General features: G+C 47.1%; 10 protein-coding genes across 10 annotated transcripts; 4 read left to right on the plus strand and 6 right to left on the minus strand.

Moving 5' to 3' along the window:
- Window positions 1-2,814: 2,814 nt before the first annotated feature.
- Window positions 2,815-3,706, minus strand: FOMMEDRAFT_134309 (uncharacterized protein; the record flags this gene model as incomplete). The annotated part of the gene is made up of 3 exons (XM_007266859.1): window positions 2,815-3,343; window positions 3,408-3,565; window positions 3,623-3,706. The coding sequence occupies 3 exons, from the start codon at window positions 3,704-3,706 to the stop codon at window positions 2,815-2,817; spliced, it is 771 nt and encodes a 256-aa protein (XP_007266921.1).
- Window positions 3,707-4,000: 294 nt separating this feature from the next.
- Window positions 4,001-8,118, minus strand: FOMMEDRAFT_108365 (prokaryotic type I DNA topoisomerase; the record flags this gene model as incomplete). The annotated part of the gene is made up of 13 exons (XM_007266860.1): window positions 4,001-4,227; window positions 4,308-4,379; window positions 4,438-4,572; window positions 4,644-4,671; window positions 4,760-5,415; window positions 5,472-5,763; window positions 5,830-5,955; window positions 6,040-6,631; window positions 6,700-6,836; window positions 6,904-6,985; window positions 7,047-7,505; window positions 7,608-7,972; window positions 8,038-8,118. The coding sequence occupies 13 exons, from the start codon at window positions 8,116-8,118 to the stop codon at window positions 4,007-4,009; spliced, it is 3,246 nt and encodes a 1,081-aa protein (XP_007266922.1). The 3' UTR covers window positions 4,001-4,006.
- Window positions 8,119-9,027: 909 nt separating this feature from the next.
- FOMMEDRAFT_84633 (glucose-repressible alcohol dehydrogenase transcriptional effector) lies at window positions 9,028-10,993 on the minus strand (the record flags this gene model as incomplete). The annotated part of the gene is made up of 3 exons (XM_007266861.1): window positions 9,028-9,127; window positions 9,180-9,863; window positions 9,921-10,993. The coding sequence occupies 3 exons, from the start codon at window positions 10,991-10,993 to the stop codon at window positions 9,028-9,030; spliced, it is 1,857 nt and encodes a 618-aa protein (XP_007266923.1).
- A 664-nt stretch (window positions 10,994-11,657) lies between these two features.
- Window positions 11,658-13,197, minus strand: FOMMEDRAFT_123441 (Diphosphomevalonate decarboxylase). The gene is made up of 3 exons (XM_007266862.1): window positions 13,054-13,197; window positions 12,752-12,992; window positions 11,658-12,656 (listed from the first exon to the last, which is right to left on the minus strand). Exons 1-3 carry the CDS (start codon window positions 13,104-13,106, stop codon window positions 11,742-11,744), a joined length of 1,209 nt encoding a protein of 402 aa, XP_007266924.1. The 5' UTR covers window positions 13,107-13,197; the 3' UTR covers window positions 11,658-11,741.
- Window positions 13,198-13,396: 199 nt separating this feature from the next.
- Window positions 13,397-14,786, plus strand: FOMMEDRAFT_146855 (uncharacterized protein; the record flags this gene model as incomplete). The annotated part of the gene is made up of 3 exons (XM_007266863.1): window positions 13,397-13,565; window positions 13,633-13,988; window positions 14,107-14,786. The coding sequence occupies 3 exons, from the start codon at window positions 13,397-13,399 to the stop codon at window positions 14,554-14,556; spliced, it is 975 nt and encodes a 324-aa protein (XP_007266925.1). The 3' UTR covers window positions 14,557-14,786.
- A 3,479-nt stretch (window positions 14,787-18,265) lies between these two features.
- FOMMEDRAFT_140916 (uncharacterized protein) lies at window positions 18,266-19,850 on the plus strand. The gene is made up of 8 exons (XM_007266864.1): window positions 18,266-18,472; window positions 18,530-18,610; window positions 18,674-18,962; window positions 19,015-19,108; window positions 19,172-19,228; window positions 19,295-19,463; window positions 19,522-19,610; window positions 19,684-19,850. Exons 1-8 carry the CDS (start codon window positions 18,304-18,306, stop codon window positions 19,771-19,773), a joined length of 1,038 nt encoding a protein of 345 aa, XP_007266926.1. The 5' UTR covers window positions 18,266-18,303; the 3' UTR covers window positions 19,774-19,850.
- A 144-nt stretch (window positions 19,851-19,994) lies between these two features.
- On the plus strand, window positions 19,995-21,316 carry FOMMEDRAFT_123446 (N-terminal nucleophile aminohydrolase). The gene is made up of 8 exons (XM_007266865.1): window positions 19,995-20,032; window positions 20,084-20,099; window positions 20,159-20,185; window positions 20,243-20,257; window positions 20,311-20,482; window positions 20,549-20,715; window positions 20,807-21,058; window positions 21,129-21,316. Exons 1-8 carry the CDS (start codon window positions 20,030-20,032, stop codon window positions 21,266-21,268), a joined length of 792 nt encoding a protein of 263 aa, XP_007266927.1. The 5' UTR covers window positions 19,995-20,029; the 3' UTR covers window positions 21,269-21,316.
- A 78-nt stretch (window positions 21,317-21,394) lies between these two features.
- Window positions 21,395-22,608, minus strand: FOMMEDRAFT_140918 (Aldo/keto reductase; the record flags this gene model as incomplete). Its single annotated transcript, XM_007266866.1, has 6 exons — window positions 21,395-21,710; window positions 21,777-22,148; window positions 22,199-22,279; window positions 22,334-22,355; window positions 22,422-22,489; window positions 22,565-22,608. 6 exons carry the CDS (start codon window positions 22,606-22,608, stop codon window positions 21,461-21,463), a joined length of 837 nt encoding a protein of 278 aa, XP_007266928.1. The 3' UTR covers window positions 21,395-21,460.
- A 647-nt stretch (window positions 22,609-23,255) lies between these two features.
- FOMMEDRAFT_146858 (uncharacterized protein) lies at window positions 23,256-24,002 on the plus strand (the record flags this gene model as incomplete). Its single annotated transcript, XM_007266867.1, has 1 exon — window positions 23,256-24,002. The coding sequence occupies one exon, from the start codon at window positions 23,256-23,258 to the stop codon at window positions 24,000-24,002; it is 747 nt and encodes a 248-aa protein (XP_007266929.1).
- A 470-nt stretch (window positions 24,003-24,472) lies between these two features.
- On the minus strand, window positions 24,473-27,768 carry FOMMEDRAFT_156606 (uncharacterized protein; the record flags this gene model as incomplete). The annotated part of the gene is made up of 4 exons (XM_007266868.1): window positions 24,473-26,050; window positions 26,107-26,448; window positions 26,508-27,395; window positions 27,541-27,768. 4 exons carry the CDS (start codon window positions 27,766-27,768, stop codon window positions 24,473-24,475), a joined length of 3,036 nt encoding a protein of 1,011 aa, XP_007266930.1.
- Between the last annotated feature and the right edge of the window lie 99 nt (window positions 27,769-27,867).

The raw sequence follows: 27,867 nt of genomic DNA on the forward strand, positions 1-27,867 counted from the left end.
ATTCCGCAAAGAATTACTTACGTATAATGAAGAATTGGGGATGGTTGGGTCGTGAAGGCCGTGTCTGGAGAAAACTCGCGAAGCTTGCGGAAGTTAATTGTGCAAGTACCGCAGCGCTGGTGCATTTTGGAAGGTTGGCAACGAGTAGTCTGAATTGTGGAAGGTTATCGTGTGTAAGTTGTGATGATTTATGCATTGATTTGAGGTTTTCCCATCGTTGCACTAAGATCGTGATTCGTTCGGGATGACCTCGATCTTCTCTTGCCAAGTAGTTCCCATCTTGCGTGCAGGCTTGCCACAAAACGGAAATTCGATTTGCCAATTTTAGGGATGAGATTATGTCGCAGAACAAAGAAGCACAAAAATTATACAAGAAGTAGCCGTATTGTGAAGTGAGGACTTTGTCCTGGTCACTCGACTCTCTGGAGGTGTGAAATCAGAATCTATCACTTCCTCAAAAACTGCGACCAAATATCCTAAGGTGGTCATATTCAGTCATCGTGAGCACCACTGCACTAAGGATAAACCCCTGCGATGTTCCTTTCACTGTCGTTGGCTGGCCAAAGCTTGTCAATCTTGCCATTGAAGCTTACTCACTGGAGTAACAAGAATCTCAAAGGTCTCTCGAATGACAGCTTGATATTCACGTGCTGGCGGTCGGAGCAGGAATATTTAATTGTGGATTGCCTAGTATGATGCGTGATTCAGGTTAGTTCGCCCTGGCCTGAGAGGATGAAGAGGTCGGTTACAATTCAATGGAACATCGTTTTTGCCTTCCCGCCTTCGCTGTCATACAGCACATTTCAATTGCCATATCGAGCCGGCTTCCTGGAACAGGAGTTTGAGGTGCCTGCAGCGCCTCTGCTTGGCTGTCTTCTCCGGAGGTTTGTCAGTCAAGGGCGCAGAGCTCGCCAATGCAGACGAGTGAGCGTGGCATACCCGCATGATTCGGGATGGCGGCACATTAGTTTTGGCTGAAACCCGCCGCATATGACCGACATACTCGCCAACATCTATTGCACGAAGGGTTCGTCAATACAGTTATGCAGTAATAAGTATACATCGCAAAGGGGCGGAGAGTGAAGTCAGGCGCATAATTTTCGGCGCGTGCGCGAGGCCGGACGTGCACAGGTGGAGATCCGTGCACAAATCAATTATGGCGAGCATACCCAAAAGAGCACAAGCGCAAGGTCCCAGTCAACGATAATCGCAAGGCTCGAAGCATTCTGCCCGGTGGTATTAGAAGCAAGAAGTAGTCAGAAACGGCCCCGAAGCACCTCGAAGCCTGTACTTCGCTGAACTGACTTCCGCGGCTTCGACAGACGTCCCTAAATGAAACGATATCTCTCATGATCAGTGCGCAGCCCGACTTCGAAAACTAGTCTTTCCACACCACTGACCCTCAATTAACCGGAGCTAACAGCGCCCTTTCTCCGCTGCTTAGATCCTTGATAGTCAGTCAGCCAAAGATTATCGCACAGAACCCATGCTGAACGACTGCTTGTAGGGTGCATCCCCTTCGTTCATAGAACTATTCTCGTCCGCGTACATAGGTAACAAGTAGCTTGTCGGACTTGTTTCGCATGAATAAAGGAATAAATAGAGTCCTCAGTTTTCCTGCGGGGTCATCCCAAGTCGGCTCGCACACTAGTCATGGTTGCACTAATTGTCAATGGGGAATTTGACATACGACTTCAGTGCATGTATCGCCTGAGCTGAGAAGGGCTATTCACATTGTATGCTGAATTCACTGACTGGCATCTAAGGGTAAACAAATTCTCCGGCGAGAAAAAGGGTAGCTGATGTGGCCTTGTTTGGACAAGTTCTTTGAACTATTGTGAGCAATTGCATCACGATGCAGATGAGAAGTCGCAGCCGCCATCTCCCGTCAAGAGATAGTCCAGCAGACGGAGGAGTTAAGGCATCGTTATTCCCCGCCGTTAACCCAAATTGCATCAATAATGAATAGCATTAATCTCAGGGGTGGAAACTTATCACGATCCGCGGAAACGTGCAGGAGTTTGACCTTCAGTGTAACGTCTCCAACGTTCCCCAGTCCTGCCGTTGACTGAACAAAGATCAAATCAAGATAGCCGATTATATTGCACTGGCACAGGAGCGTAAGAAAGTTCAGAGCCAAAAACTTACTATTTTGTGGTAATTGATCGGCAATCATATAATAGGCCAAGCACGTTGCAACAACGGTCCGTCACGCACCGCTCATGAGAGGCTTTCGCTTTTCAGGACGTTCTGTGGTCATGAAAGCAATCGCAAAGTAATTATGAACAGGAAGCCTTCATAATGAAAGGGGTACGAAGTCAGCGGATCGGAGACCACGCGTCTTCTGCACCTGTGAAAGCCAGCACAAGGAGTTAGAAGAGCGCTAACCAGAGACAGCATGATCAAAAAGCATCAGTTTCGTAAATTCAGTGTAAGAGCACTAGATTAAGAAAGCCCCAGCGCCGCCGAAGCCAAGGATTAAGCTTTGAGCTTGCTAAGACGATGCCGTGTGAATAAGGTCAGCAGTTTTGCAGAAGACGGAGGCCACTAGTCAAGGGTTCGCTTGATTGTAACTGTAAACAAGGGCATGACCCTCTCTGATTGGGCGAGGATTCGCCGAATAAAGCGTTAAGCATATCCACTTGATAGACGTCTGTCAAATCAAATATCATCCACCGTTCGACCAATAATGAACCAGCGTGCGAAAGAACCGCGCGAAAGGAAGACACAATTACTGACGTACAACATGATAGAGTTAGCATTTACACTGGTACTGGCAATTGTGCGGGTGAATTCACATTTGAAAGAATATCCTCAACGAGGCCGATTGCTGCGGGGAAGATCTCTAGCGGCGTTGGTGTTCCATCGTCGTCTGTCTCGTTCTCGTTCTCGTTCCTGCTCTGCAAGGTCATATTCTCCACGGTTGCGTTCATCCCCGTGCGACGCAGGTGATTTCGAGCGACGCCGTACATGTGGAGGCACAGGAGATCGCCTTCTACGGTATTCGTCAATCCATTCGCGGGAGTCTCGGCGTCTGGGTGAACGTGAACGCGACCTTCTTCTTTCTCGCGAGTTCCGTCTCTCCCCATATCGATCTTCGCGCTCGTAATCAGAAACAGAGTCGTCCCTGCGCCTATCCATCCTCTTAGTTTCCTTACGAGCCTTCTTTTCAGCTTTCCTTGCTTTCTTTTCCATCTTTCGTCTGTGTCGCTCAAGTTTTTCCTTCTCTTTTTCGACGTCATCGCCTGGAGGTGACATATTTCCTGACGTACCCGCCACAGGACTAGCCGAGTTGTTGCCATTCGGAGTGGCATCAATGGTTTTCTTTGTTGGAGCAAAACCCCTAAAAATACACAAGATAATCTTAACGGACGTCCCAGGGCCTTTGAGCTTGGAAACTAACGTACAACATTTGAGCCATTGCATCAGCTTCTGCCTCTTTTATCCTCTTTATCTCAGCCAGCTTCTCTTCCTCTGCCTGATTTTGATCCCTATTGTACCAATGAACATCCTTATTCTTCTGCCATCTACCAGTTGGTGCATTGATGCTGTGTCCAAGGTAATGCTAGCCAATACAATAAGCTTCTTGAACAATCGCTGGACGACTTGAATGACAACTCACCTCCCTATCCTTGTCTGCAGAGACGTCAGACCATTTGAACTCGCCCTGTCCGCCTCGCGTGCCTCCTCTGATCGGTTCATACATACTCTTGACAATGAAATACTATGCCTGAGAGCCAAGTGTTGAATAATTCCGTGGATCTTGAGTTTAGAGGACAACGTACGGTTCCAAGTTGGTGACTTTACGCGAAATGCGACCGTCTTAGAGCACGTGATACGTCACGGGCAACAAGTTGCGGAACGTGCTAACCAATTTAGGCGGAGCTACAATAATCGAAACTCATAAGTGCAGACTATTGTAAATCACAATATTGACACTATTAATACAACAAATAACAAATTAGCACTACATGGCCCTCCTAACCCCTACCTTCATAACCCTAACTTAATAATGATCTGCTGCAGCAAAATGTGACCTCCCAGCACCTTTCGCCCCACGTTTACTTTTACTTTTACTCCCTCCGCGAGTAGAAGTCGAACTCGTCGACCCAGCTCGTCCTCGTTTACTAGCAGTATTACTTTTAGATGTGGTAGTCGTGCTACGGCTTTTAGTAGTGGTAGTGGTGGATTTGCTTCTTCGAGTGTTAGGTTCGCCGTTAGGGCATGCTGGAGTTGAGTTCATTGTTAATAAGCCACTGCATGAACGAAGAAAAAAAGTGGGTGAGGTAGAACAGTGAGGTACGCACCATTACTATAATGCCCTTCGTCTCCACACTTAAAGCAGGCTCCAATACTCGAGTTTTTTCCATTTGGACAGGCTTAACGAAATCCAACATTATTAGAGAAGCAAGACATAGCGAAATGAAGATGACACACCACTACTGTAGTGCCCCTCTTCACCACACTTGAAGCACGCAGTCGAGGACGAGGACGGATTCGGATTGACGTTACCTGCCGACGAGTCGATACTCATTGCGCGGTTTCGATTGGCCTGAGCACCATTCGGACATGCTAAAAAAGGTCTTATTAGTTAATTACCCAAAAACACGAATAAGAAAAGTAACAGTAACGAACGAACGTACCACTTGCCCAATGTCCACTCTGTCCACACTATCCGAAAACGAATACCAAAACACAAAATTAATATTAGTTCCATCGGATATATATGAAGAGGAGGAAATACTAGAAAAACGCTTACATTAAAACATTCATCCGACCTAGTACCAGCCGTCACACTTCGTTCAGGCTCCTCCCACTCAAAATACCCACACTGATTCGAACTAGGACACGTCCAGAAATTCCGTCCCTTGCTCGGCCCCTCACGCACAACAGTCCGCTGTACGGCTGCTAGGTCACACTTACATCGCCGATCCGAAGTAGCAGGTCTATTAGCGTTGTTATTCGTTCGTAAGATGTTAGAATCCGAATGAGTATCCATTTGCCTTGACGTCGCAGAACCAGAAGGGAAGGAGGTAGAAGAGATAGAAGTCAACGGTCCATCAATCCACTCAAAGAAACCACACTCGTCTCCCTTCCCACACTTTCGGAACCTCCTCCCCTTGTTCGGACCCTCTTTCACAACAGTTCGTTCACCTGCCTGCACTCCGCACTGACATTGTACTATTTGTGCTACTTCAACAGCAGGGCCTGACCCGGATCGGAAGGGAGCTGGATTGCGTGAAGGCTGATTGGCAGTTGAGAATGATGAGGATGAGGATGGACCTGGTCCGGCTTGATTTTCTGCGGATTTTCGAACTAAAATTACTCGGGATCGAAGTTTCGGGACAGGTGGAGGCGGGGGTTGATGAGCAACTTGCGTAGGTCCGTCCAAGTCGATGTCGCTCTCCACCGTTTCTAAACAAAGATCACATATAAGTGCAATCATGAAATAAACGAAAAAATAAACTTACCTTCGCTAGCAGTAGCCTTCTTTTTACGACCCGTTGTCCGAGCACGTTTGGGACCTGATCCTCCGTCGGCACCATCACCTCTGCTCGAAGAACCGCCTCCCCGTCCGCCTCTTCGCGTAGTTCCAGTTCCGCCTCTACCACCTCTAGTTCCACGACCACCACGACCTCCGCGGCCTCCACCATCTCCACCCCCACCTGCACCTCCTCCTCCGCCACCACCTGGATTATTACCTCCAGCACCAGCAGCGTTATTATCTCGGTTTCCGTCACCTTCAAGATATCGACTGACGCTCTGTTCAAAACGATCACTCGTTAATACGGGCGGTACTCTGGAAAAGTGGGGAAGAAAGAGACTTACAGTAACAATTTTATCAAACTCCCTCCGAGCCCGAATAAAGACTTCTTTATACTGTTCAATGCTCTGCTCGAGCATATCATGCTTCGACTTCGTCCGTTCACACACCTGCACCATCGCCCTTTCCGTCTACACGTAAACAAAGAAACAAAAAAATTAACATCATCCATATATAACATACCCAAAAAATAAAATAAGGTGAGAGAAACTCACATCCCTCCTCAACTGCGGCTTACTCAAACTCCTCTCAAACCCAATCTCATTATACCCTTCCACAAGCCCAATACCCAGAGTCGACGGTACAAGATACTTCACCACCCCCTCCATCCTCTCAATCACATACCCCCTATCCGTAACCATCTGAATATGCTGTGCAATAGTCGCATCCGTCCCAATTCCATTCTTATCCATCAACCCAACCAAGTCCGCTTCAGTCAACAAAGTCGGAGAAGAGGTCTCGCCTTCTCTGAGTTCGCATATTGACGGCATGAATTGTTCGCCTTCGTCGAAGTTGGGTAGGTACCGACCGTTCCATTTGTCGTAGACGTAGACGTCTAAGTAGTTTCTTGCAAGGACGATAAGGCCTGAGGCGGAGAAGTATTCTCCACCACAGCATACCTCTACAGTAGTTTCTTGACCTTCTGCGTCTTTGTGACAAGACGCTAGGAATCTCCTCGTCACAAACTCGTATACTCGCTTCTCATCACCAGCAAGGTTTCCAGCATAATTGGTAGGATGGATAGGAGGATGCGCTTTGTCGTTGTTCTTGCCTTTCCGTGGAGAGGTGAATTCACCATTTTGAAGTCTTTAAATGATAGATAATGAGCACGAATCGAGATGTGATGTCGAAACGTAGGAGAATTCAGGGCTCACTGCGTTGCGAATCCACCCCAAGTAGGATCTACAGTTTGCTTGCCTATTAGAGACATGAAATCAAATTGAGGATCATATTGATCTGTTTCCGTGCGTGGATAAGATAATAATCCACGCTGATAGAGCTTCTCTGCAATCTACAAAGGTATAAACCATAAGTTTTCCTACTGGACACGAGAAGGCCCGAGAACAAAGGTAACGAACATCAAGGACTGTCTTCGGAGCCAACCTCAACAACCTCGACCCTGCTTTTTGAAGTTCAATAGTCGTCAATGGCAGCGGCTTCCTAACAAACAAATATCATCAGGCCCAAAGAATATAGATACATACAAGCAGATGTGCTCTACCATTTCTTCGTCGGCTTACACGTCTTCTTCGTCACCCTCGCCACCGGGTTCTCCACCACATACTCATAAATAGCCTCCGCAGCCAACCGATCAAACAACCTCACTCGTCTCCACGAAAACTCCGTCGTCTCCTCCTCACCATTCTTCTTCTTCCCTCCTTTCTCCACCGACGCACCACTCCGCGACAAAGATAGGTAGATATACCAAAACGCCTCAGGTACGAACGCCTGCACCTGTTCATACCTCGACACCACAAACCCCAGAGTCGGAAACTGACAAGGCCCGTAAGAAACGGGTGTACCAGTATCTTTAATCTGCTCGAATCGACGTTGGAGGTTGAGAGTTTGCATTCTCGTAAACGCAGCTCCGAGACGCAGGTCGAGGATCGTACGCGCTTCGACTGCGTCTGCTTGAGCTTGGTCGAGGAGACCTGGGTTTTGGGCGGCGCGGTGGATTTGCCTTCATACACAAGTAAACAAATACACATAAAAAAGAGTCAAGTCAATATCTCTCCGCCTGTAAGTATAACCAATGACAAAAAAGAAAGAATATAAGACATACTGCGGAATAATCGCACTAAACCTCGCCCTCGTAACCCTAATCCCCACATTCACCTTCCTACAAACCCTAACAACCTCAGCACCAATATTCTCTCCTTCCCGATCACAATCCGTCCAAATCATCAACTCATCCGCCCTCCTCGCCTCTTTCTTCAAATTCTCTTCAATTGTCTTATTATCCCCAGCAATTCTGGCTATCACGGGGGCCTCGAAGAGTGTGAATGGATCGCAGGACCCCCATGATCGATACGCCTCGTCGAAATCGTGTTCCATAAGGTGACCTGAGACGGCTGTGACTGTGAAAGTTGACCTCGTTTGGGGGTAGTCGAAGTCATAGTTCTTGATGTATTTGTTTCGTGTTGCTCGCTAAGTGAGACATCGAACCCGCTCATTCTATTTTATTAACGAGGAAGATAAGATGAAGGACATACCGTATTATATTGTCCACCAGACAATATCCCAGTAATCGAACGCGCAATAGACGGCTTCTCTGCTACACAAAGAACACGCATCGGCACGCCTTCACCACTTTCTGCAAGACTGCCAGCCCAGCGGAGACAACCTCGGCGACAGAAAACACGCTTTCCAAAGAGATACCTAGGTACAAGGAAAGAAGAGAACAAGACAGCCAGACTTGCTGCGGCAGTGTTACTAAATACTACTAAAAGCTGACCTCGACGCGTCCATGTATCACAACGCGCCTCTCATTCAATCTCCGACGCGTGTTCGCGTCGCTGACTAATTCACCTACCCAAAATCCATCCCTCACTCACTCATTCACTTACTTCACGATTCCGACGATAAATAATTGAGATTTCAAAGAAAAGACTTTTGTTCGATGTACTACGTATAACAAGACTAACAAGAGAGAGAAACACTCAACAAACAGACCAGAAACGACACACACACACACTGCCACCGAGTTCGCTAATGTACGAAAATGACTACGAGAAGATATCAAGATCATTCAATGCACGATAGTGATGGAGATGGGGGAAATGGGATTGGGATTGGGGTTGGGATTGTATTGAGAAGAGAAGAGAGCAACTCGGGCAGATGTCGTACAGTGAGCAGGATACAGTGGGCGAGTATATAAAAAAGAAAAGAAAAAAAGAGAAGAAAAGGTAAGAGGAGGGAATAGAAAAAAAAAAGAGAGCGGGAGATAAAAAAAGGAGGAAGGAAGAAATAGCATCTTAGAAACCTATAGAACTTAGAAGCCAAAACGGAAGTATAAAGACTGAGAGGTGGAATGAACGGATTGCGAATATATTCACAGACAGACAAGAGGACCGAACGGAAGGTGATAATCTGTGGAAATTGCAATCGTAAGAAAGAACACAATAAAAAAGATTAAAAAAATCTAAACAACATGGAAAATCTGAAAGATAGCAAAATTACTTACAAGATCGCGGCGGCGCGCTTCAGGATGACGATGACGTTCGGTTCGATGGGAAAGTAGGTTGGTGCGAAGGTGTGTCTTTTGGAAGTTTGACACGGAACTCGCTTAGAATGGCCACATGGCTGTGGAGAAATATTAAAACGGGCTCGAAACTTTTCAATGAAATCCACTTACTCGGATGGGAAGTGAACATTCGGGAACCCAACCACCTTCGACAAATAATCCTTATCTATCTCGCCAAGGAGCGACGTGACAGTCAGGTTGTTTGCCGTGTACCATATGTAGTCAATTGAACCCTGGAAGCTCGGTGTGTAGTTCGTCATCGGCAGTTCCCCGATTCCGGAGTACGCGCTTCGTAACCCAAGACGATGGCGGAGACCCTCCGACGTGTAATTACCGTAGATGCGGGACAAGAAATCTGGGTGGTCTGAAGGGACCGTTCCATTCGAAAGGAACTCATACACACCACTCTCCGGTATGGAGTTGAAGTCGCCACAAATGATGATCGGGATCTTCGTACCGTCGGTATACACGGGCGGCGGTCGCGATGGAGTCTCGTCAGTATTGGGTTTCGGTGGAGGAGGCGGATAACGAGCAAAACGGCTCGCGATTTTGTCGACTTCGTCAACTAACAGAGCAGTTTGTACAAGCTTCACATCGGCCTGCTGCGCATCCCAGTGAATATGTACATTGACGACAATGAGTCTAGATCCGGTTGCCTTGTTCTCGACTAGCGTCGCGACGGCAATGTTATCCCGTAGAAATACGCGATTGAACATGTCATCCGTTTTCTTGAAGTCTGCCCTCTGCATAGCCACACGACGAAACTCGATAAGCTGTTTCTCCACGAGATTGTATCTGAAAAATACATCCTTCAGCACCATATCTTCTTTCAACACGGACAAAATGACTCACTTGGCCGACTTGAAGAACGTCGCACAGCCATCTACTAACCGTCTCTGTGATTCGTCCATCGTGTTCGCTCTCGACTTTGGCCAGAAAACTCCTTCATAACCTTGCTCCGAGAGGTGATGCAAGAACGTATCCTCATACTGCGCCACATCAACTTCCTGCAGGCAAATGAAATCCGAATTGTAGTGCTTGACCTCGTCGAGGATGAGATTTTTCCGTGCTGACCACATCAGCGCATGCTTTGGCGTATACCCATACAAACGTTCCGTTGCAGCCCTTTCACAAAGGATATTGTAGCACAGCACGGTCAAAGACTCATTGTACGGATCTGCCTCCTGCGCCTGTCGCTCCATTTCGGATTGCATACTCCTCCAAATTCGTTGAGGTGGCGGCTCCGGAACCGGCGCGTTATCCCGAAGATATGCGATGAGCGCGGGCGTACCTTCACGTTGCACAATTTCTTTCAACTCATGAGCCAGCGGGTTTCCCTCAATACCAATCGTCTGTAACTGATGCAGCGTCCCGAGTTCGTACGGGAGTGACACGAGATGATTATCAAAGAGGTACAACTCTTTGAGTGTGGTCACCATACCAAGCTCCGGTGGAAGGGTCTGCAATAAATTCCCAGACAGATCCAACAGCTTAAGGTTCTTGAGACGTGCAATTCCCGGTGGGATGGACTGCAGGGCATTATGATTGAGGAAAAGGTTCTCCAGAAAGGCGAAAGACCACAGCCCCGATGTTCGCGGGAGGTTCTTGAGGTTTATTCCACCCAAGTCCAGCGCGTGCCAGGAACTGTCCTGATTTTGCGTATCCGATTGCCGAGCTGCAGGCGCAACGGGCGCAGTTGTCGACGAAGGATGGTTCTCTGGCGTCCCTTCACCACTGTCCGAAGTCGATCCATCTTCCTTACCATCGGCGGCGGGTGTCTTGACACGATTTGGATCTGTTATGGTGATCGCCGATTTGGCCGTTGGTCGTGACGCAATCGCATTCTGCCGTGCACGGTGGTGTGGTGAACGGGATGCGCGGACCATGTCGTATTTGAGCAGCTGCTGTTGCCAGTGCTGTGACATGATCGGGGCGGATGGAGGCGGCGAGGTAGTGAGTGGGTGGGTTTGCTGCATGGACGTGCCATTGGGTGGAGACGAGAAGCTAGGGTGCGAGAGGGAGTTCTGGTGGTGGTGTTGAGAGTGCGAGTGAGGCAGCGGCGGGTGCTGCGGGATGTGCGGATGTGCGTGGTGGGAGAGGGCGCCATTGGCATACATTGTGTATCCTGGGGTGGGTGGGCCGACGCCGGTTGCTCCTGCGAGGACATGATGCTGGTGCTGATGGGTCGGACGACCCCAGGCGTCGTGGTGAGACTGGAGTTTGTTGATTGCGGGTGACGTCTGCGGGGGCGCGTTGAAGTACATCACCGCCTTGGGGCATCTGACACCGCTCGGGATAATAAGTTGGGTACTGCGGTAGCGACGGCGAGAGCAGTGAGCACAGAGCCTTTGACGACGGGAACGACAACGACGACGACGAGGACTGACCTTGAGCAAGGATTGGTAGAAGAGGGACTGACTGGACAAGGCAGACTCCAGAGGACGAATCAGGCAGGGCACGTATTCCTGTCACGCGTCACAAACAAGGACAAGCACGTCACTCTCTGCTCTCTGCTCTGTTTGTACACGTCTTCCTCGTCTCACATCCACTCAGTCATACGTGGCACTCCTACTCGTTGCTTAATGTGCCCCAAATATGACAACTGTCTCTATGTTATCCGTTGAAAAATACAAAATGAAACTACAGATTCTATCCTAGCGATACCCGCCCAAGTCACGCCTTCACTTTCGGAAGTCCTTCTGCATTCAGCAATGCCTCTTCTCCGCCAAGCACCCTCGGTCCGTCACCAACCCGGGTGTGGATAAGGCCCTTAACAGCCCCAGCCTCAAACTTCTTCGCAACAGCCTCGTTGAACCCAACCGGGACGGCGCCCTGAGGCTGATTGCCCCCAAACAATCCAAACACATCATTGAACGGCTGTGCCTGAGGGAAGTACGCGACAATAATGTCGACAATCTCCCTGATGTTTTCTTCCGGTGCGTAAATGACAGCATTAGGACCTGCGTCGTAAGTGTACGCCGCTTTCACCGGTCCACCAGCCGCGACCGATGCACGGTTATATTCCACGATCAACGCGACAATCGACCGACTCACGTCGTTCATGTAGAAAATCGGCGGTTCCGTATCAAGCGCAACAGCATGAAACTGGTTCGAATCCGCCATCGTAATACGCGCAAACTTCTCGAAGTCCCGAGCCTTGATCGCCTCGGAAATCGCACGCATACGTGCAGGTACAACCTCTTTAATACGATGTTGTAACAGCGTAGACGTCTCGACAGTTCGCTGCATTCCAGACGTAGAAGACGTTCCCTTCTTGTCGTCCGATACAACGCATATAAGCGCATGTAAGTTCGGCCAGTGCTCGCGTGGTGCAACCTCAACAGCAAACGAGTCGCTTCCATCGGCTTTCGAGCCCATCTCCCATGCTACGAACCCACCAAACAGCGATCTGCACGCAGAACCAGAACCCTGGCGCGCAATTAACGAAAGCTCAGATGGCGAGGCAGGTAACTCATAGAGAGCAGCAAGCGATGACACAAGTGCCGCAAAACCAGATGCAGAAGATGCAAGTCCCGCTGCTGTTGGGAAGTTATTGTGCGAGGCGATGTGTACGGGGTAATCCGCGATCTGATAACATAAAACAATAGAAATAAATGTGCGTATATGCGTGCGCGTTAGACTAGATCAACACGTTTCATATGCACGGTGAAATTCTTTCTTACCTTCGGCGTACCCTCTTTTTTCTCCACTTCACGGCGAAGACGTCTCATCTCTGCGATACACGTCGCGAGACGCCCACCTTCTTTGATCTCTTCCTCCTTCCCGTTCAACCAGAGTCTGTCATGCTTGAATGACGGATCTGCGCGAGAGGTTGTCGTTGAGCGGAGGTGATCTTGGTCGAGAGTGACAGACAACGAGGAGTTGGTGGGAAGGATTAGCTTTGTATCGCGCTTTCCCCAGTATCTTGAATATAACATTATGAATGTCAAAAATTAAATTATCGAATATAAAATAAAGATCGTACTTGATACACGCGATGTTCACTGGTGCAGACGCTGTTGCTTGGTAGACAGTCATTGTTGAATGCAGCTAGACAATGTCGTCAATTTTCAGCAGCGCGATATACACCGAGGAAGCGAAGAAAGGAGGAAGAAAAGGAGACGTTGGGGAAGAATGGTACGAGCGTTAGGTTCCATCTTTATGCAGTTTGAGATGGGTGATGATAATTGTTTCGAGTCTTAGCCAATCTTGTTTGATTATGTCATTTCCATGTCTCCCACGATTACTTTACCTCGAATTTTGGTGCATTTGTAACATATTAATCACAATCACTAATGTTACTCTGATACTCTTTCTTGTCTTTCGAAATGTCTATCCTAACAGCTCGTTTTATCCATCGCCTAAATGATACTGGTCACATTCTTACTGGAAGATTCAATATCTGGAGGACATCGCAGTTAGCAACCCCAACAAGATGTCTCTCGTCGTACGACTCATCCGTGCGACACGGGCTTTTCGTGTCTAACGTCCGACGCGGTAAGTACTTAGCTCACACATCATATTGGGGACATCAGTTCATATTTCCGACACCGGGTGTAAAAAGGCTATGCAAGCAAACGCAAATCGGAATCAAATTTAGATTCGGACAAACTAGCTTCGTTACGCGACCCCAATCAAACGATTCAAAGCCAAAGCCAAAATCAAAACAACGAGCTAAAAGTAAAACGACCTGACCGAATCGAACGTTGGCCAACACCCGTCCTCACACAACATGAAGTCGAGGAATTCTTGGTTCCCTTATACGATCGCGGTTGGGCCATTAGTCACGTCGAGGGTAAAACTCGTTATGGTGGATTATACAACGTTCCTACCTTAAGGAAGTTTATTATTATTCGTGGTGGTGAACATGTGGAGAATACGTTTATGAAGATCTTAATAGACTTGGAGAAAAGTGAGAATGTACGTACGTCTAGCTTTCTAGTATCATTTTCACCTTCCTACCCGCTCAGGTGTTTTGTTTATTTAATCTATGAATCTTATTGTCAAAATACTAATCTCGAATGTTAAATATTACTAGCACCACGTGCAACTCAGATGGTCAGGGAAGAGAGGGAAAGGATCCTGGTTCACGACTCAAAAGGGGCCTAAAGATTACGAAACCGAAAATATGCCCCGATCCGACTATCCGTTTTTAACAATCTCCATACACACTCACAGCGCTATCTTACCTCCTCCAATCGAACCTTCCACCAACACCAGCAATAACGAAAACGCTAAACAAAACGAATCCAAATTCGAAATCAACTCCAGGCGTGTCTCCGGCCTCACGTTACGTGATATTCGATTTGCCATGTTACTGGATGAACGAGTGGAGGAATGGAACGCTCAGCAAGATAAACCAGAGCAAATGCTCGAAAATGGCGCTTCGATGTTCATTTGGAACCCCAATGATGAGGTCTTTGTGTTCCCGGATAATGTGGAAGAGTTGGCTGAGGGGCCCAGAGAGAAAGGTCATTCGATGGAGTGAATTTGCATCTGCTTGCTACGCAAGGACTTGGCGCACAGCGAAGCCGTGTCAACGAGCAATACATAGCCTACTTGGCAGACCCACGACTGAGGGATCAGGCTTCTCTCCCAATCTCCGTTTAGTTAAACAGCCGATTAGGCACGCATGCAACCTCCCCTGGACAAGCCGTGCACAGTAAGTCTTGCAAAGCTAAATGATATTCTTTATCTCGCGGTATCTCTACGAACGCCGACCCTTTAAGCTTGTCCTTCAACTTATACTCGTTTCTAGTGTAATTAATTGTGATAATAGGGTAATCACTGACAGAGAATGTTGAGCTTTTATTTTGACAGTAAGTAGGGTATTTTCAAGATTGAACCATCGGTAAACCTAGATCAGGTCTTGGCGACGTGCTTTGCGCGTCCTTAAATCCCCGTTACAAGAACTTGCAGGTGATTGGCCATTCTCTTGAGCTATCAGTTTGCCTCTATCAATCTGAGCAAAGTATCCTTATCAATCACGTTAGCTTTTATTTGTAATCGGAAATACTTAGCCGTAGTGCAATGGTACACTGGTTTGCAAGATCAATAAGTTGCTCGTGGGTAGTATAAAGGTTTGCAAGGACAGTCCTACCTTAGGCACAAAGAAGTAGGATACTCAAGTACATTACCAAACAAAGATGGAAGCTGAGGGGTTTGAAGCACTATCTGAAACTGAGTACAGAGGAAAAGTTGTGGAAGTCTTACAAGGTGGAAAGTTTCTGGACTGTGAATCTAGGCACTACTGTAGTTTGTTTGATATCCAAGCTTACTGAGTCACTTCTTAGGCTTGCATCTCGTATTTGGAGAAAATGTACAGTTAGTAGTGTATGGAAAGGGTAGCAAAACACACACCACTACAACAAGGCCCAGACTTCGTGACAGTATGTGAACTCTGTTTTCTTATTATGATTTATACTCGACAGGAACATGTTTCATAGGTGAAACTCAGGGTAGGTGCATATTTGACAAACAGTGCAAGGTCCCGTTGAGAACTGGAAAAATATGGGCTGTGGATGATGATGAAGTGAAAAGAAACACTACTCTACACATACAGCTCTTAGAAGCAATATGCAATCATTTCAATTCTTGCCATAGTGAAAATGCCAATAGTTGGCAACAGACGGTGAATACAAGGGTTGCAGCGCTTAAAGGTGGAGTTGAGGAATTCCAGAAACAGCAAAGCTGAAGAGGGGAATAGATGCAGAAGTCCGAGTCGAGCTATATAAAAGTTATATACATGAGTATACCTCTTAGTCAACGTTGTAGTTGATACATTTATTATATGGATCACTGTGACGGCCCTTGAGTTCGAAAGTAGGGACTATTACTATTAACCTAATGTATGCTACAGCAGATCTAGAGTGGCGAATTAATAAGGGCGTATTTCCATTGATCTAACGTTGGATCCTTCGTTGTACTCTATTGTAGAGAGTACCAAGTACTAGTACTTGCTAAGGTATTTAGTACATAATGAAGATACCCAGTAACCTATATGCACATCAGATTAGACCTGCACGTTACAAATGCATTGTATACCTTGGCCTTTGCTGTTATTCCCTCTTCTCTATCTCATGACACGGCCGTCTCGTCACTCCAAAGTATGTTGTTGTAAATTATACTCCCATGTCCTTTGATAATCTTCCTCCTGTTATTTAAAGTCGTGCTTGTCATGCTGAAACACGGGTCTGAATGTAAAGTCGTTGTTGACTCTAACTGGCCTTTGTCCAGAATAGCAGACAGCAGGGAGTTCACAGGAGAATCAGCTTCCTGTTACTCTGTTCTAGGATCTTTAAAAAACCCTATACAATTTAGCCATTAATGGATAAGTATGTCTTGTCCTTGATGCACGCAGTATTCACCGGCCCAGACATTAGTATCAGTACTGTTGCCAGTGCTTGATATACGATTGCTGTCACACACAACTACACGACATCTCCAGTTTCCAGCTTAGCATATGCTGTAGAAAACAAATAAAGACAAGTAAGGGAGGATCGGACGTTAGTAGGCAAGAATGCTACAAGCGTCAAGTCCATGTCAACATTCAATACTCACTCAGTCGGATACAGAAACTGTGAACACTCGATTAAGTCACTTTACACTAGCTTTCTCTGGTTTCTATTTTCAGTATCTAGGCAAATAGTCAAAGCGCATTGACGTAGCCGGCATGTGTTGGTTCGAATTTCTTCTCTTTTCACACATTGCACTATTATTGAGCTATTCACAATGCATACATGACGTGTATAATTAGGGTTCCGAGACTGTTGTTCACTGACAACTGTATATATTTTTGAGAACTTACACTGAATTGCTTGATTATTATTTTGTGCTACTAATTTGATTCTACTAGGTATGAGGACTACTTTGCATTTTACTTGTAATCCAAAGCAGTCTAAGTGTGCAATGTAATTACCCAGTTCCTTATTTGCCAGACTTCCAAGTTGCTAATGAATAGTAGTACAAAGATAAGTAAGGAACAATACTACCCCTTAGGTACAAAGAAGCAGTATGATCAAAAGGCTGAGAGATGCATTTAAAGGTAAGAAAGACCCTTAATGACCAGACTACACTTAGATATATTACTCATATACAAATTCAGAAGCAGAAACTCCAACTGGGTTTGAAGCACTGTCTGAAGCTGATTATAGACATCAAGTCATGCATTTATTGTGTGGAAACTTGCAAAACTGTAAGGCCAAGTGCTACTACTGTTCTTAAGCTCACAGGCTTAATTGATCAGGTGTAGACCTTGCATTTGGGGAAGCTGCAGAGTTAACTTTTGACTATGACGAGTGGCAGCATAAATCCATTAGAATGCTCACCCTGATTGATGGTATGTGATACTTATTCGCTTAGTAGTGTCAGTTTCTACTCTCTACTTTATTTGAACAAAATAACAATATACTTTTCAGCGGAAAGTCACTGGCAGGGTAGGTGTGTATTCGACCAGAAATGCAAAATCCCACTAAGATGTGGAAAAATATGGGCTTACTATGACAGATATACTAACTGTATGTTGCACAAGAAACTCTTGAAGGAGATATGCAATCATTATGATTCTTACCATAAAGATAAGGCTAGCGACTGGGAAAAGAATGTGCATTCAGTAGTTGTTGAAAAGAAACGAGAGATAGAGCAGCAACTCCAACAGAGAATGAAACATCACAAAGGCAGAACGAAGGTATGAGTGCCATATCTCAACTGTCACATAGTCGATACATCCATTGGGCGAATCACTGTGACGGACCACGAGAGAGTCGAGGAGACCTGCATAGAGAGAGACCTGCATGGAGAGATGCAAAGTAGACACTAGAATCTCATGTACCTAATAGCAAAGTAACACGTCAATGAGAAAGCTTTACTGTCGATGCATCGTTGAGTTCCAACCCCACTTGGTCCTAACATATAACAAATGCATCTTTAAGGTATAACATCAGCAGCAAGTTGTCGTTTCTCCTTGGAAGCTTCGAGCCGTGCTGCGGAGCTGACGCTATAATTCCCGTATTCCAAATTGACACGTACATTAGCAGATTGGTGACAGACCATTGCTTAGGTGTGGATCAGACTCTGAGACTGCGACCGCCAATCCCAGCACGAAACGCGTCTAATAAGTTGGTCTATAACGTCACGTGTATCGTGACAGTAGACGCGTCTTGCGCGCTTATTGATTCTCTCGTCGACCGTCGACAGTGGACACATTCGTCTTTTATACTAATTATAGAGATCAGACATGTCGCGAGGCTCTCGGAATCGCAGCCGTAGGCAGGTGGATGATGAAGACGAAGATGTCGGCGTTGATGCTCCCCAGGAAATCGATGGCGAATATGTCTACGACCCAGATCAAGACCGGGACGAAAAACGCGCTCTAAGACAAGATTATAGGAAGTTGCAGGATAACGGTACGTCATCCTAGGTCTGAAAGCGTGATATTCTCTTATGAAATGTTCTATGCGTAGAGCTGCTTTTGGACCCGAAAGCAATCAAAAGCGAAGCGTTGACGCAGATGGTGCAACGCGCGGATACGCTTTTCTCAAAGGGTGCGTCCTCGTTAAGTACGCGATAGCACACGATATGCTCACTATCGACCCGGCATGAACTAGTAAAGGGACCGCAGGAAGCGACACTTGACTCTTCTTTCCTTGTCACAGCAGCGACACTGGGCAACGCTAAAGCACGTTCTATGCGCGCTGGTGCGGGAGGTTTTGAGATCGACGACCTTGTTGCCCGACTGTTCACGTTCATGGGTGGACATAGACCCGGGGAGGAACGTATAACTGAGGACGGTGAGAATGTGGACCCAGATGTTGAAGGCGATCGCCCACTGGATTGGAGTGCCGTTGGGAGAAAGGCGATGGCGAAGAGTCGGAGGGTACCTGCTCAGGACTTCATGTGCGTAACAGAGTACACTATATTTCCATTACGCCGATTGATAGCACAATAGGCTTGGATTATTGACCGTTGAGGCGAAGAAGAGGAATATCGCCAAACGTACCCAGCGCGAGAAAGCTGACGCTGTAGAAAGGCGTCCTCAAGAGGTTAGAGCATCTATCTGGATTCTTGTAAACGCCGATTGGCTCAATAGTAATATCGATCTCCAGCTCAAAGAAGATGATATCGAACGTTCAGAAAATGAGACAACTAAGAACGTCGCAGCAGTAAGTCAAAAAGCATTTGATATTCTGTGAATATTCATACCAACTTTCCTTGGCAAATTTGTTTAGCTCGAGGGCTTCCTAAAAAAGCAGCCCGCACCAATGAACCTCTTCCACTTAATAATCAACCCGGAGAGTTTTGGACAGAGCGTAGAGAATCTATTCTACTTGTCGTTCCTTATTCGAGACGGGAAGGTCTCGCTGGAGTACTCGGAGGATACCAATGAACCAATGATCAGTGAGTATATTGAACTGGGATTATCTTTAGATAGCTTACAGCTTCGAACTCACTGCAGTGCTGGTTGAGCCGCCAACGGATGAGGACTATAAGGAAGGACTGACGAAGAAGCAACTGATTTTGGAGTTGGATATCACTACATGGAAGGTGAGCCCAACCAATGAACAGTCTCACTTTGACTCCCTGTTGCTCACCTTTTCATCGATTTCTTTCATGCCAGAGAGCAATTGAAGTGTTCGAGATTAGGAAATCCGCCTTACCAACTCGAAAAGCAGCGAGAACAAAATTGGGAGATAAATGGTACGGGTAGAAAGGACAGACTTACTTTCTTGTTTTCCCTGGATCTCTGTCTATATAGTATTGTAGAATTAATAATTCTGAATAAACTAGGCTTACAAGTTTCATAAGTAAGACGGGTACTTATCTGTCTGAATGCAGATCCTCCGAAATAGGAAGCTCGTTGGGCGACGCGTAACTGGAGTGACGCGTCTCCTCGCGTCCTTACTTACCCTTCACTCATCTTCTTCTCCAGAGCTCTCATCTGGAAACTTGACTGAAATAACAGAATGGTGAGATAAATGATATTCAACTCAGGAAATGCGGTACTAATTCCATGAAAGGCCAGGAGATATGACAGTACGTATTACCGAGAAATAACGTTGAACCATATGAATGCAGAATTTGTGTTTGTATAGGCCGGACAACCATCTTCTCGCCTGAAGGTATGCCCTCTGTATCTTTCATATGCTGCAGAACTTGACAGGCTAATGGTTCAACAGGGCGTCTGTACCAAAGTATGTGGAGCTGCCCAAAGGTCAGCGTCGTGCTTCTAACTGGACGTTTACAGTCGAGTATGCCATGGAAGCAATCTCGCACGCCGGTACGGTGCTAGGCGTGCTCTCCAAAGAAGGAGTTGTACTTGCAGCTGAGAAGAAAGTAACCGGGAAGTTGCTTGACCTATCAGGTACAACGACCGGCGGGTATGGTGGTAGCGGCGAGAAGATCTTTCTTTTGAACTCGTACGTTCACCTTTTACATCACTCCAGAGGGATAACGTGGCTAATGAGTTTGATGTGATACTAAAGAAACGTTGTCGCTGGTGTAGCAGGATACACAGCAGATGCCATTTCCCTTGTGAACTATGCGCGTCAAGCAGCGCAACGACATTTGTTTTCATATAGTGAGGATATTCCGGTCGAGCAGCTTGCTCAGCGGTTATGTGATTTGAAGCAAGGGTATACGCAATATGGAGGTATGCATCCACTCATCTACTAATACAACTATTTCATACCATCTTCAAAAAATCTAATTCACGACATTATTTGTTAACCGAAATCGCACAGGTCTACGACCGTTCGGTGTTTCGCTTCTCTATGCCGGCTGGGATCCACACTATGAATTCCAGTTATACCACTCTGACCCTTCAGGGAATTACTCGGGCTGGAAGGCGACCTGTATCGGAGCGAACAATGGGACTGCACAAAGCTTGTTGAAGCAGGAATACAAAGACGAGATTACATTAGATGAGGCGATCGGGCTTGTTCTCAAGACACTTAGCAAGACTATGGACAGTACAACTCTTGGTAGCGAAAAGTGTAAGTTTGGCTCTCCTCCTTTCAACTATCCTTGGTTAATTTACTGACCCAACTTTCGATGATGCTATAGTGGAATTTGCAACGCTAACGCTTGACAAGGAGACGAAGACACCACGCGCCAAGATTTATCGCCCGGCCGAAGTTGACGCGTTGTTGGCAAAGCATAACCTCGCGAAGAAAGATGAGGATGTAGAAATGAGAGCATCGTAATGTGTTCCTAGCTGTGTTTCATATTCAATGCCACTTTGTATCTGAAGCATCGAGTCTGATAATCTCAACACATCCGACAGTAACTCGCAGAACTCGTTACAGACAATAAATAATCATGGGTTACTGCTTAAGGCATAGAGGAAGTAGCGACATAGGTGCAAACACATCATATAATTAACTATTTTCCATTTTTCAGTTAAATAGTGCTTTCTGCAATGCTTCGAAGTCCGGGTCGGAGGTATACTGCTCCAGACTGATGTCCTTGGTGATCACGCCGTGCTTCATCCTCTCTGCATTCTTGCTACCTGCGAGCGGCGTGATTCCGTTCTCCTGTGCGATACGGAAGACGATCTGAGCTGGAGTACACTCTAATGACTGTGCCATGTCAAGCACCGTCGGGTGCTTGAGCAGTGACGGAGAGCCAGTCAAAGTCCAAAATGACCTGTAAATTCATATCGTTCCGTTGGTAATTAACATATGAAAAGTAACTGAGAGTACTCCACGCAACTGGTACATCACTCCATTATCCCTACAATATCTCACTACGTCTCTATCCCAGCCATTCCTCTCATACCACCTATTCTGTACGACTTCCACCTTCCTCTCAGCCGCCATAGCCTCGATGACGTCCACATCATATGCATTGCTCACGCCGATCATACCTACCGAACCGGAATCCTGGAGTGACCCCAGTGTGTGCCATGCCGTGAGTGTGTCGTGTAATGTGGGCAAGGGACTGTGTAGTATGTAACTGTCGAGGTAGGTTGTGCGGAGGTTTTTCAGGGACGTTTGGAAGGAGGCTTTAATTTGGTCCGGGATTGAAAGGGAGGGATCGTAAGGGAGAGGTTTGGAGGTGTCTTGGCCTGCGATAGAGGTGAACCTGGGCAGGCCTTAAGTGTATTCGGGAGCAAGATAAGGACAGACGCCTACTTCGTCTGGAGCCAGAGGTCATCGCGCTTTATCCCATGCTGATCGTAGAGGACTTGCAATGCCTCACCGACGAGATCTTCCCTAGTGCACTGGTAAGATAGACACTATAGCTTTCCTAGTTGCAATGATGCAGACCTGTAGTGCTTTGGCTGACATGCTACTCAGAGTAAATCGATCTCAATTCCTGACTTGTTTCAACTAGTGAATGCAATAATATGCTTGCCTGTATCAATAGCAGTAAACCCCTGCAAAACAGCAGTGATTACCAAGTCTTTCGTAGCTTCTTTCTTCCTTGAGATCAGAGTCATTACAGTACTCAGACGCGCGTTCTAAGTAATGTAGTATAACGTTAAATGCGAAACATACCAAGCTGTTCCGTAGATGATTTTGGGGAGGACCTTCTTGGACATCATAATCGACCGAGTCAACTTGCCAAACGTCAGTCAAGGCGGAATAGGAGTTCGGACAATAAGTGAAGTGAATCCGTTAAACTGTCCCAGACTGTATGGGTGCAAGTATGCTACCACTTGATTGATTGTGTTGCTAGCATAAATCAGTCCAAATTTCGGGTTCACGCTCACGTCATTTATTGACACTTGTTTGCACCGGCTTACGTTCCAGCCCCGACGGAAGAAAACAATTCAGATTCATTCCTTCGTCAGCCGCTTCAACTTTGCTTTGCCTTGCTTTCGGCAGTTCGGACCCCGCCCTATATGCACATGCTTGCTTGATGTCTTCGAGGCTTTAGTCTATTTACTTCACGGTGCATAGTTCGGGTTTTCAACGCCTCTCCTTTTCTTTTTTTACGAATTCTGCTTTTGGCAATATCTAGGACGACGAAATCTGGTACAAAGGGACTCCTTCTGGTAATATACGGGTTCAAAACAATTCAATCTGCACTATTGTAATTCTACGTCTTCTCGCATTCTGCTGCTTCGTTCTTGGGGAAGTAGTCTCCCTGTCTATCCTGCGTATTACTATCTCGCCAAGCTCCTCGAGAGTGTCTCAGCATTGAACCAATCCGCAACAACCTAAAGTCTCTCTTGCTTTATCTACGATGATCCTTCCTGATTTTCCTACGCCATTCTCTCTTCTTTTCGGGTTTGATGCCGCCTTCACGAGTTCGAGTAACCAGGTCACCATACCCAACAAAAAGGTGAAAAAAGACCGCAAGCGCAAGCACGAGAAATACGTCGACTCAGATCCGGACTCTAAAGCACATGATAACTGCGATACCACATCGCTCATCAAGAAAGCTCGAAGGGAGGAAGATACGCACGTAGACTCTGAAGACGAAGTCGAAAACGATCTGTCTATTGGCACATTGGATACTACATTTGTTGATTCTGAAGATGAAGTATCAACGAAAGCTGTTGATGGATCTAAGGTTATCGATTCTCGTTTTGACTTCACTACTATGACTCCTCGCAAGGACGACAATCACCCAGGTTCCGGCACTCCGTGTATCATCATCTCCTCGTCACCTCCTCCGTGTTCTCCATCGCCGGCCTTCATCCGTTCTCCAGCACCATCTCCATCTCCTCGCTCTTCTAAGGTCACAAAATATCACCCGAAGGGCAACGACGAGAACAACGAAGAAGATAATACACGAAGCGAATGGGAACTCCGCTGGTTCATCTGCGCACACCACACCGCATTCACGGCAGCAACCGGTATGAGCCTCCGTCAAGAAATCCGTCGGCGCAAGGTGCTTTCTCGGATGTGGAGATCCTTGAGAGAGGAGAATGACTTGTTGAAGAAAGAATTGGAAAGGTTGACTGGATACGCTGGTGTTTTGCCTTGATGCTACACAATGATATAGGGTTTGTAATGACAATACCTTGGAAACTTTGGATATTTTTATTTCATATTGGGACTGATTTAGTATTTAGTGAGTGGGGTTCTATTTTTCTGAATTGGTTTTGTTTGGAATAGATACAAAAGACGTACTATAGTTGATTGTAAGCATGCATATATTTATCTTTTTGGTTCTCGCCATGTCGTCATCTAATCATAGGAGCGAAAAGTCTGTAGCGCGGATACAGCAACACCAGCAGAACAAGCGTCCAAGAACATCGCGGTACAAGGCAAATCGTAAAATAATCAAGAAGACAAATAGGCCATATCTTAGATTCGGCTCTTTAATAGGAACTTTTCTGTCAATGAAAGAACATTAGCGAATGAAACCACACGACGAGAGAAAATTAGTACCTCAAAATGACGCATAAGGTAGAGATAAGTTTGAAGAAGAAAGATCTTGATACTTGATAGTAGTCAAGCCTCTGCATCCGGCCTCCCAACTACATCGTCATCTCTGCTCATGTCTTCGACTCCGTTTCCATCTTCCAATCTCAATCTCGATCCCTCAGCTTCTCCAGAGGGAGGGCTGACAAGTACACCAAGCACTTCCCTTACCTCTCTAATAATTTCTCCCTGCCTCGCAAGCCTCTGTTGAGCCCCTCTCACATCATCCGCAATAGAAGCACTCGAAGCGTCCAACGAGTCGAGCTTCGCAAAGATGGATGAGAGGGCAAGGGAAGATATACTTGGATTTTGAGATTGAGAGTGGAGTTGGAGCTGAAGCTGGAGTTGAGATGAGGATGACAGAGAGGATGGGGAAGGAGCTTGTTGTGGTAAAGCTAAGTCAATCTGATTTGGGCTTGGAAGGGACGTCGGGGTGGGAATCTGGCCTGGGTGCGGAGCAGGAGACGTTGAAACAATCACGTTCGTATTTACACTCGCAGTAGAAGTGAAGCCGCGATCAACACCAGGCGCTGAAGTTGAAGCTTCAGGTTCCACTTCCATCTCCCTACCAGATTCAAGCTCTGAAGTCGTTATCATCCGCGGTCGAGTAATTGACCTCGTCCGTGAACGTAGATTCAGAGATGCAATTGACAGAAGCTCCAGGCCAGGAGCACTCGAGGGCTGAATATTTTCTCGTTCTAAGAACGAGGCAATCCTTTGCCGCAAAGGAGTAGGAGTAATAGAATCCCTCAGGTCTGAGCCCGTGCCCAAGTTTGCGTCCGAAGACGAGTTCCAAGTAAGTGATGATGTCCCTTGCCCCCGACTTCGGCTCCTCCTCATCCATGTGGGGACGGATGCTGAAGCGCGGTCTGGGGGCTCGGAGGTCGCTCTTGGAGGGACGGTTTGTCGCAGCCCGAGTTCCACTTCCGTCTCGCTATCGGATTCAGGTTCATGCGTTGGCCGTGGAGACAAGCTCCTGCGTCTTTTCAAGGGCGGCGCATCTGTGTCACTCATGTCCTCGTCCTCGTCCTCATTTTCGTTGATTTGGTTATCATCCTCGTCCATTGGGTCTTCCAATAGCCTTGATGTCCTTAACTTCCTGAGCATCTCTGAATTTGGTCTCGCGACCTGCTTCCCCTTCCCCTTCGCGCCCACATTCATAAGTCTCCTGAATGCACGTCCTAAATCATTTACCTGTTCCTTTTCTTTTCCCTTGCCTTTTCGATTAAGAGTTTCCTTTTGTTTGTCGCGATCTTGTTGCTTCCTCTTTCCCAACGCGGCTTTCTCGGTATTCTTATTCGTAACCCTCAGCCTGGCGTATGTACAATGCCCTCTCCGTATGCGCCTACACCTTCGACACGCGCCCCCTTTACCCGGCTTGCCGAAACAGCTGAAACCTCGCTCCCCACATGCAGAACATGGAGGTTCGTGTGACTCATCACCCGGTTCACGGTCCGTCATGCGTTGCAGTTTGATGGTAGTTTGCACGCCAGAGGTACCGCGTCGGGTGCGAATGACAATGCTTGACGTGATGATCTTGGATCTGTCGGGCTTGTCGTTTGACTCTGGCGCCGACTCGTTGCTTGTAGGCGCCGGCACCCACTTCCACTATAGAACGCGGTATAAGCATAGGAAAAAACAGTAAAGCGCGTTGAAGGACGTACCGGCACACTTGGAGGTTGAATAAACGGGACCGATCTTCGTTGTACGGATGGACGGGATAGATCCTGTCCACTTCTAGTCATAAAGTTTGTGATCTGAGAAGACGAGGTAGACACGATCGGGCCCGTATTGTCACGAACCCGTATTGTGGTTTGAGATGAAGTAGCATATGCTTGCGGAGCGTTGCATATATAACGGGTAGGATTCAGCATTCTCTCGGCAAATTCAATGAGCTCGACGTGTGCAGACTTGAGGAGCTTCAGCGTGCTTGCAACATAACGTACTTCATCACAATCAGACAGTCCAGCATTCGATACGCGTGCAAGTGCCCCTCTTCCATCGACCTTCCGGAAAACATTTGTCAGGACCAGGGCGGACTCAGATATCCCTCGGTACCACTTACCTCGCATTTCCTCGCCCGACTTGTCCAATCCTTCAGACCCTTCTCGTTCTCATCACGCGCATCGATATCCTCTGCTTCACCAATCAATGCATCTGCTGTTGCACAGATATCATCCAGTTCTGAGAGGACCGCCGGTGTCTGACCGTCGTGGTATGGCTGCGGAATCCATGCCCGGCATGACGTTGACCGTCTCGAACGCGCGCTGTGTTCTATTGTATGAGGCGGGGCGGGCGAATCATCCGGTGGAACAGAAGCAGTCGAATATATGACTGGGCTGGGGGATATGGACGGCGTCGAAGCTCGTATACACGGTCTTAGGCGAGTTCGGTCAAAACTAGTGCCAGATGCAGTCTGATCTGAATTCTTCTCCATCACAAGCCTCTCGAACTCTAGTACGTCAAAGTTCCTTGTAGTAGGGGATGCCAACACACTAATATCCCTCGAGTATGAGGACGGAGACGAGTTCGCGCGGAGCGACGAAGAAGGGGAAGGAGTGCTTGTAGAGTAGCTTCTCCAGTCTAGGGATGGTGTACTCCCAGATGTGACTGTGCTGGGGGTAGCGCGTACGAGTTCTGCGCCTAATGCTACTGCGGAGTCGGCTGCGCTCCTGTGACGATGCTTCCCAGACCTCTGCGCTATTTTCGTACCACCCCTCATCGGCGTGGCGTGTTCAGGAGGCAAGATATTCATCATTCGCCCGAGAGGCACCCCGTTCGCGAAGCTCTCTTCAACGAGCCGGTCAAGGTCTTGAGGCCACTTTTCGTAAAAGCGTGGGACGTCCACCGCAACTGCGAAACGCCATGCCTCGCTCACGAAAGAGTCTATGTCCGCGAATGATGGTGGTATATCACATCGCGCGATGTTTGACGAGATCGATTTGAGTTCACACTACAATCATTTTTGAGTACGCGTCAGCATACCTCATATGCTCCCTTACATGCCTATGGCACATAAGGGGAAATAAAAACGATGTATATAGCGTTGCATTTGGAGAGCATAGAAGCAACCAAATGCATAGCTAAACAAGACTCACCAACAACCTATTGATCCTAATAGACCACGCAAACTTCTCTGCCATCATCGCAGAATGCGGCGGGTGCATCACTTCCCTAATCATCTCCACCAACGTGCGCTTGTAGTTATTCTCTACTTGCGCACGGGTGAGAATATTAGGATTCGCGGGACTAGTAACCGCGGAGTCTGCGCGACTAGGACCATAGCCAGATGTAGGCGCAGTAAAGTTTGACCCAGCGTTGGACATGAATATCAATCACCGTATGTGACCAATAAGAACGAAATCGAAGCTCAGCCAAAAGCCAGTACTAGTAAGCCCTCAAGTAAACCCTGAGTTCAATGATTA

The sequence above is a fragment of the Fomitiporia mediterranea genome (assembly GCF_000271605.1).
Source record: "Fomitiporia mediterranea MF3/22 unplaced genomic scaffold FOMMEscaffold_6, whole genome shotgun sequence".
Classification (NCBI taxonomy): Eukaryota; Fungi; Basidiomycota; class Agaricomycetes; order Hymenochaetales; family Hymenochaetaceae; genus Fomitiporia; species Fomitiporia mediterranea.

Excerpts from the sequence above, each read along its gene's own strand:
- FOMMEDRAFT_123441 (XM_007266862.1), bottom strand. The coding sequence starts at position 13,106 with ATGACTGTCTACCAAGCAACAGCGTCTGCACCAGTGAACATCGCGTGT. Across the intron at positions 12,993-13,053 it reads GTGAACATCGCGTGTATCAA|ATACTGGGGAAAGCGCGATA; the intron begins GTACGATCTTTA and ends GTTATATTCAAG. Across the intron at positions 12,657-12,751 it reads AAAAAGAGGGTACGCCGAAG|ATCGCGGATTACCCCGTACA; the intron begins GTAAGAAAGAAT and ends TTATGTTATCAG.
- FOMMEDRAFT_140916 (XM_007266864.1), top strand. The coding sequence starts at position 18,304 with ATGTCGCGAGGCTCTCGGAATCGCAGCCGTAGGCAGGTGGATGATGAA. Across the intron at positions 18,611-18,673 it reads GGATACGCTTTTCTCAAAGG|TAAAGGGACCGCAGGAAGCG; the intron begins GTGCGTCCTCGT and ends GGCATGAACTAG. Across the intron at positions 19,611-19,683 it reads TGGATATCACTACATGGAAG|AGAGCAATTGAAGTGTTCGA; the intron begins GTGAGCCCAACC and ends CTTTCATGCCAG.
- FOMMEDRAFT_123446 (XM_007266865.1), top strand. Across the intron at positions 20,716-20,806 it reads AGGGTATACGCAATATGGAG|GTCTACGACCGTTCGGTGTT; the intron begins GTATGCATCCAC and ends GAAATCGCACAG. Across the intron at positions 21,059-21,128 it reads AACTCTTGGTAGCGAAAAGT|TGGAATTTGCAACGCTAACG; the intron begins GTAAGTTTGGCT and ends ATGATGCTATAG.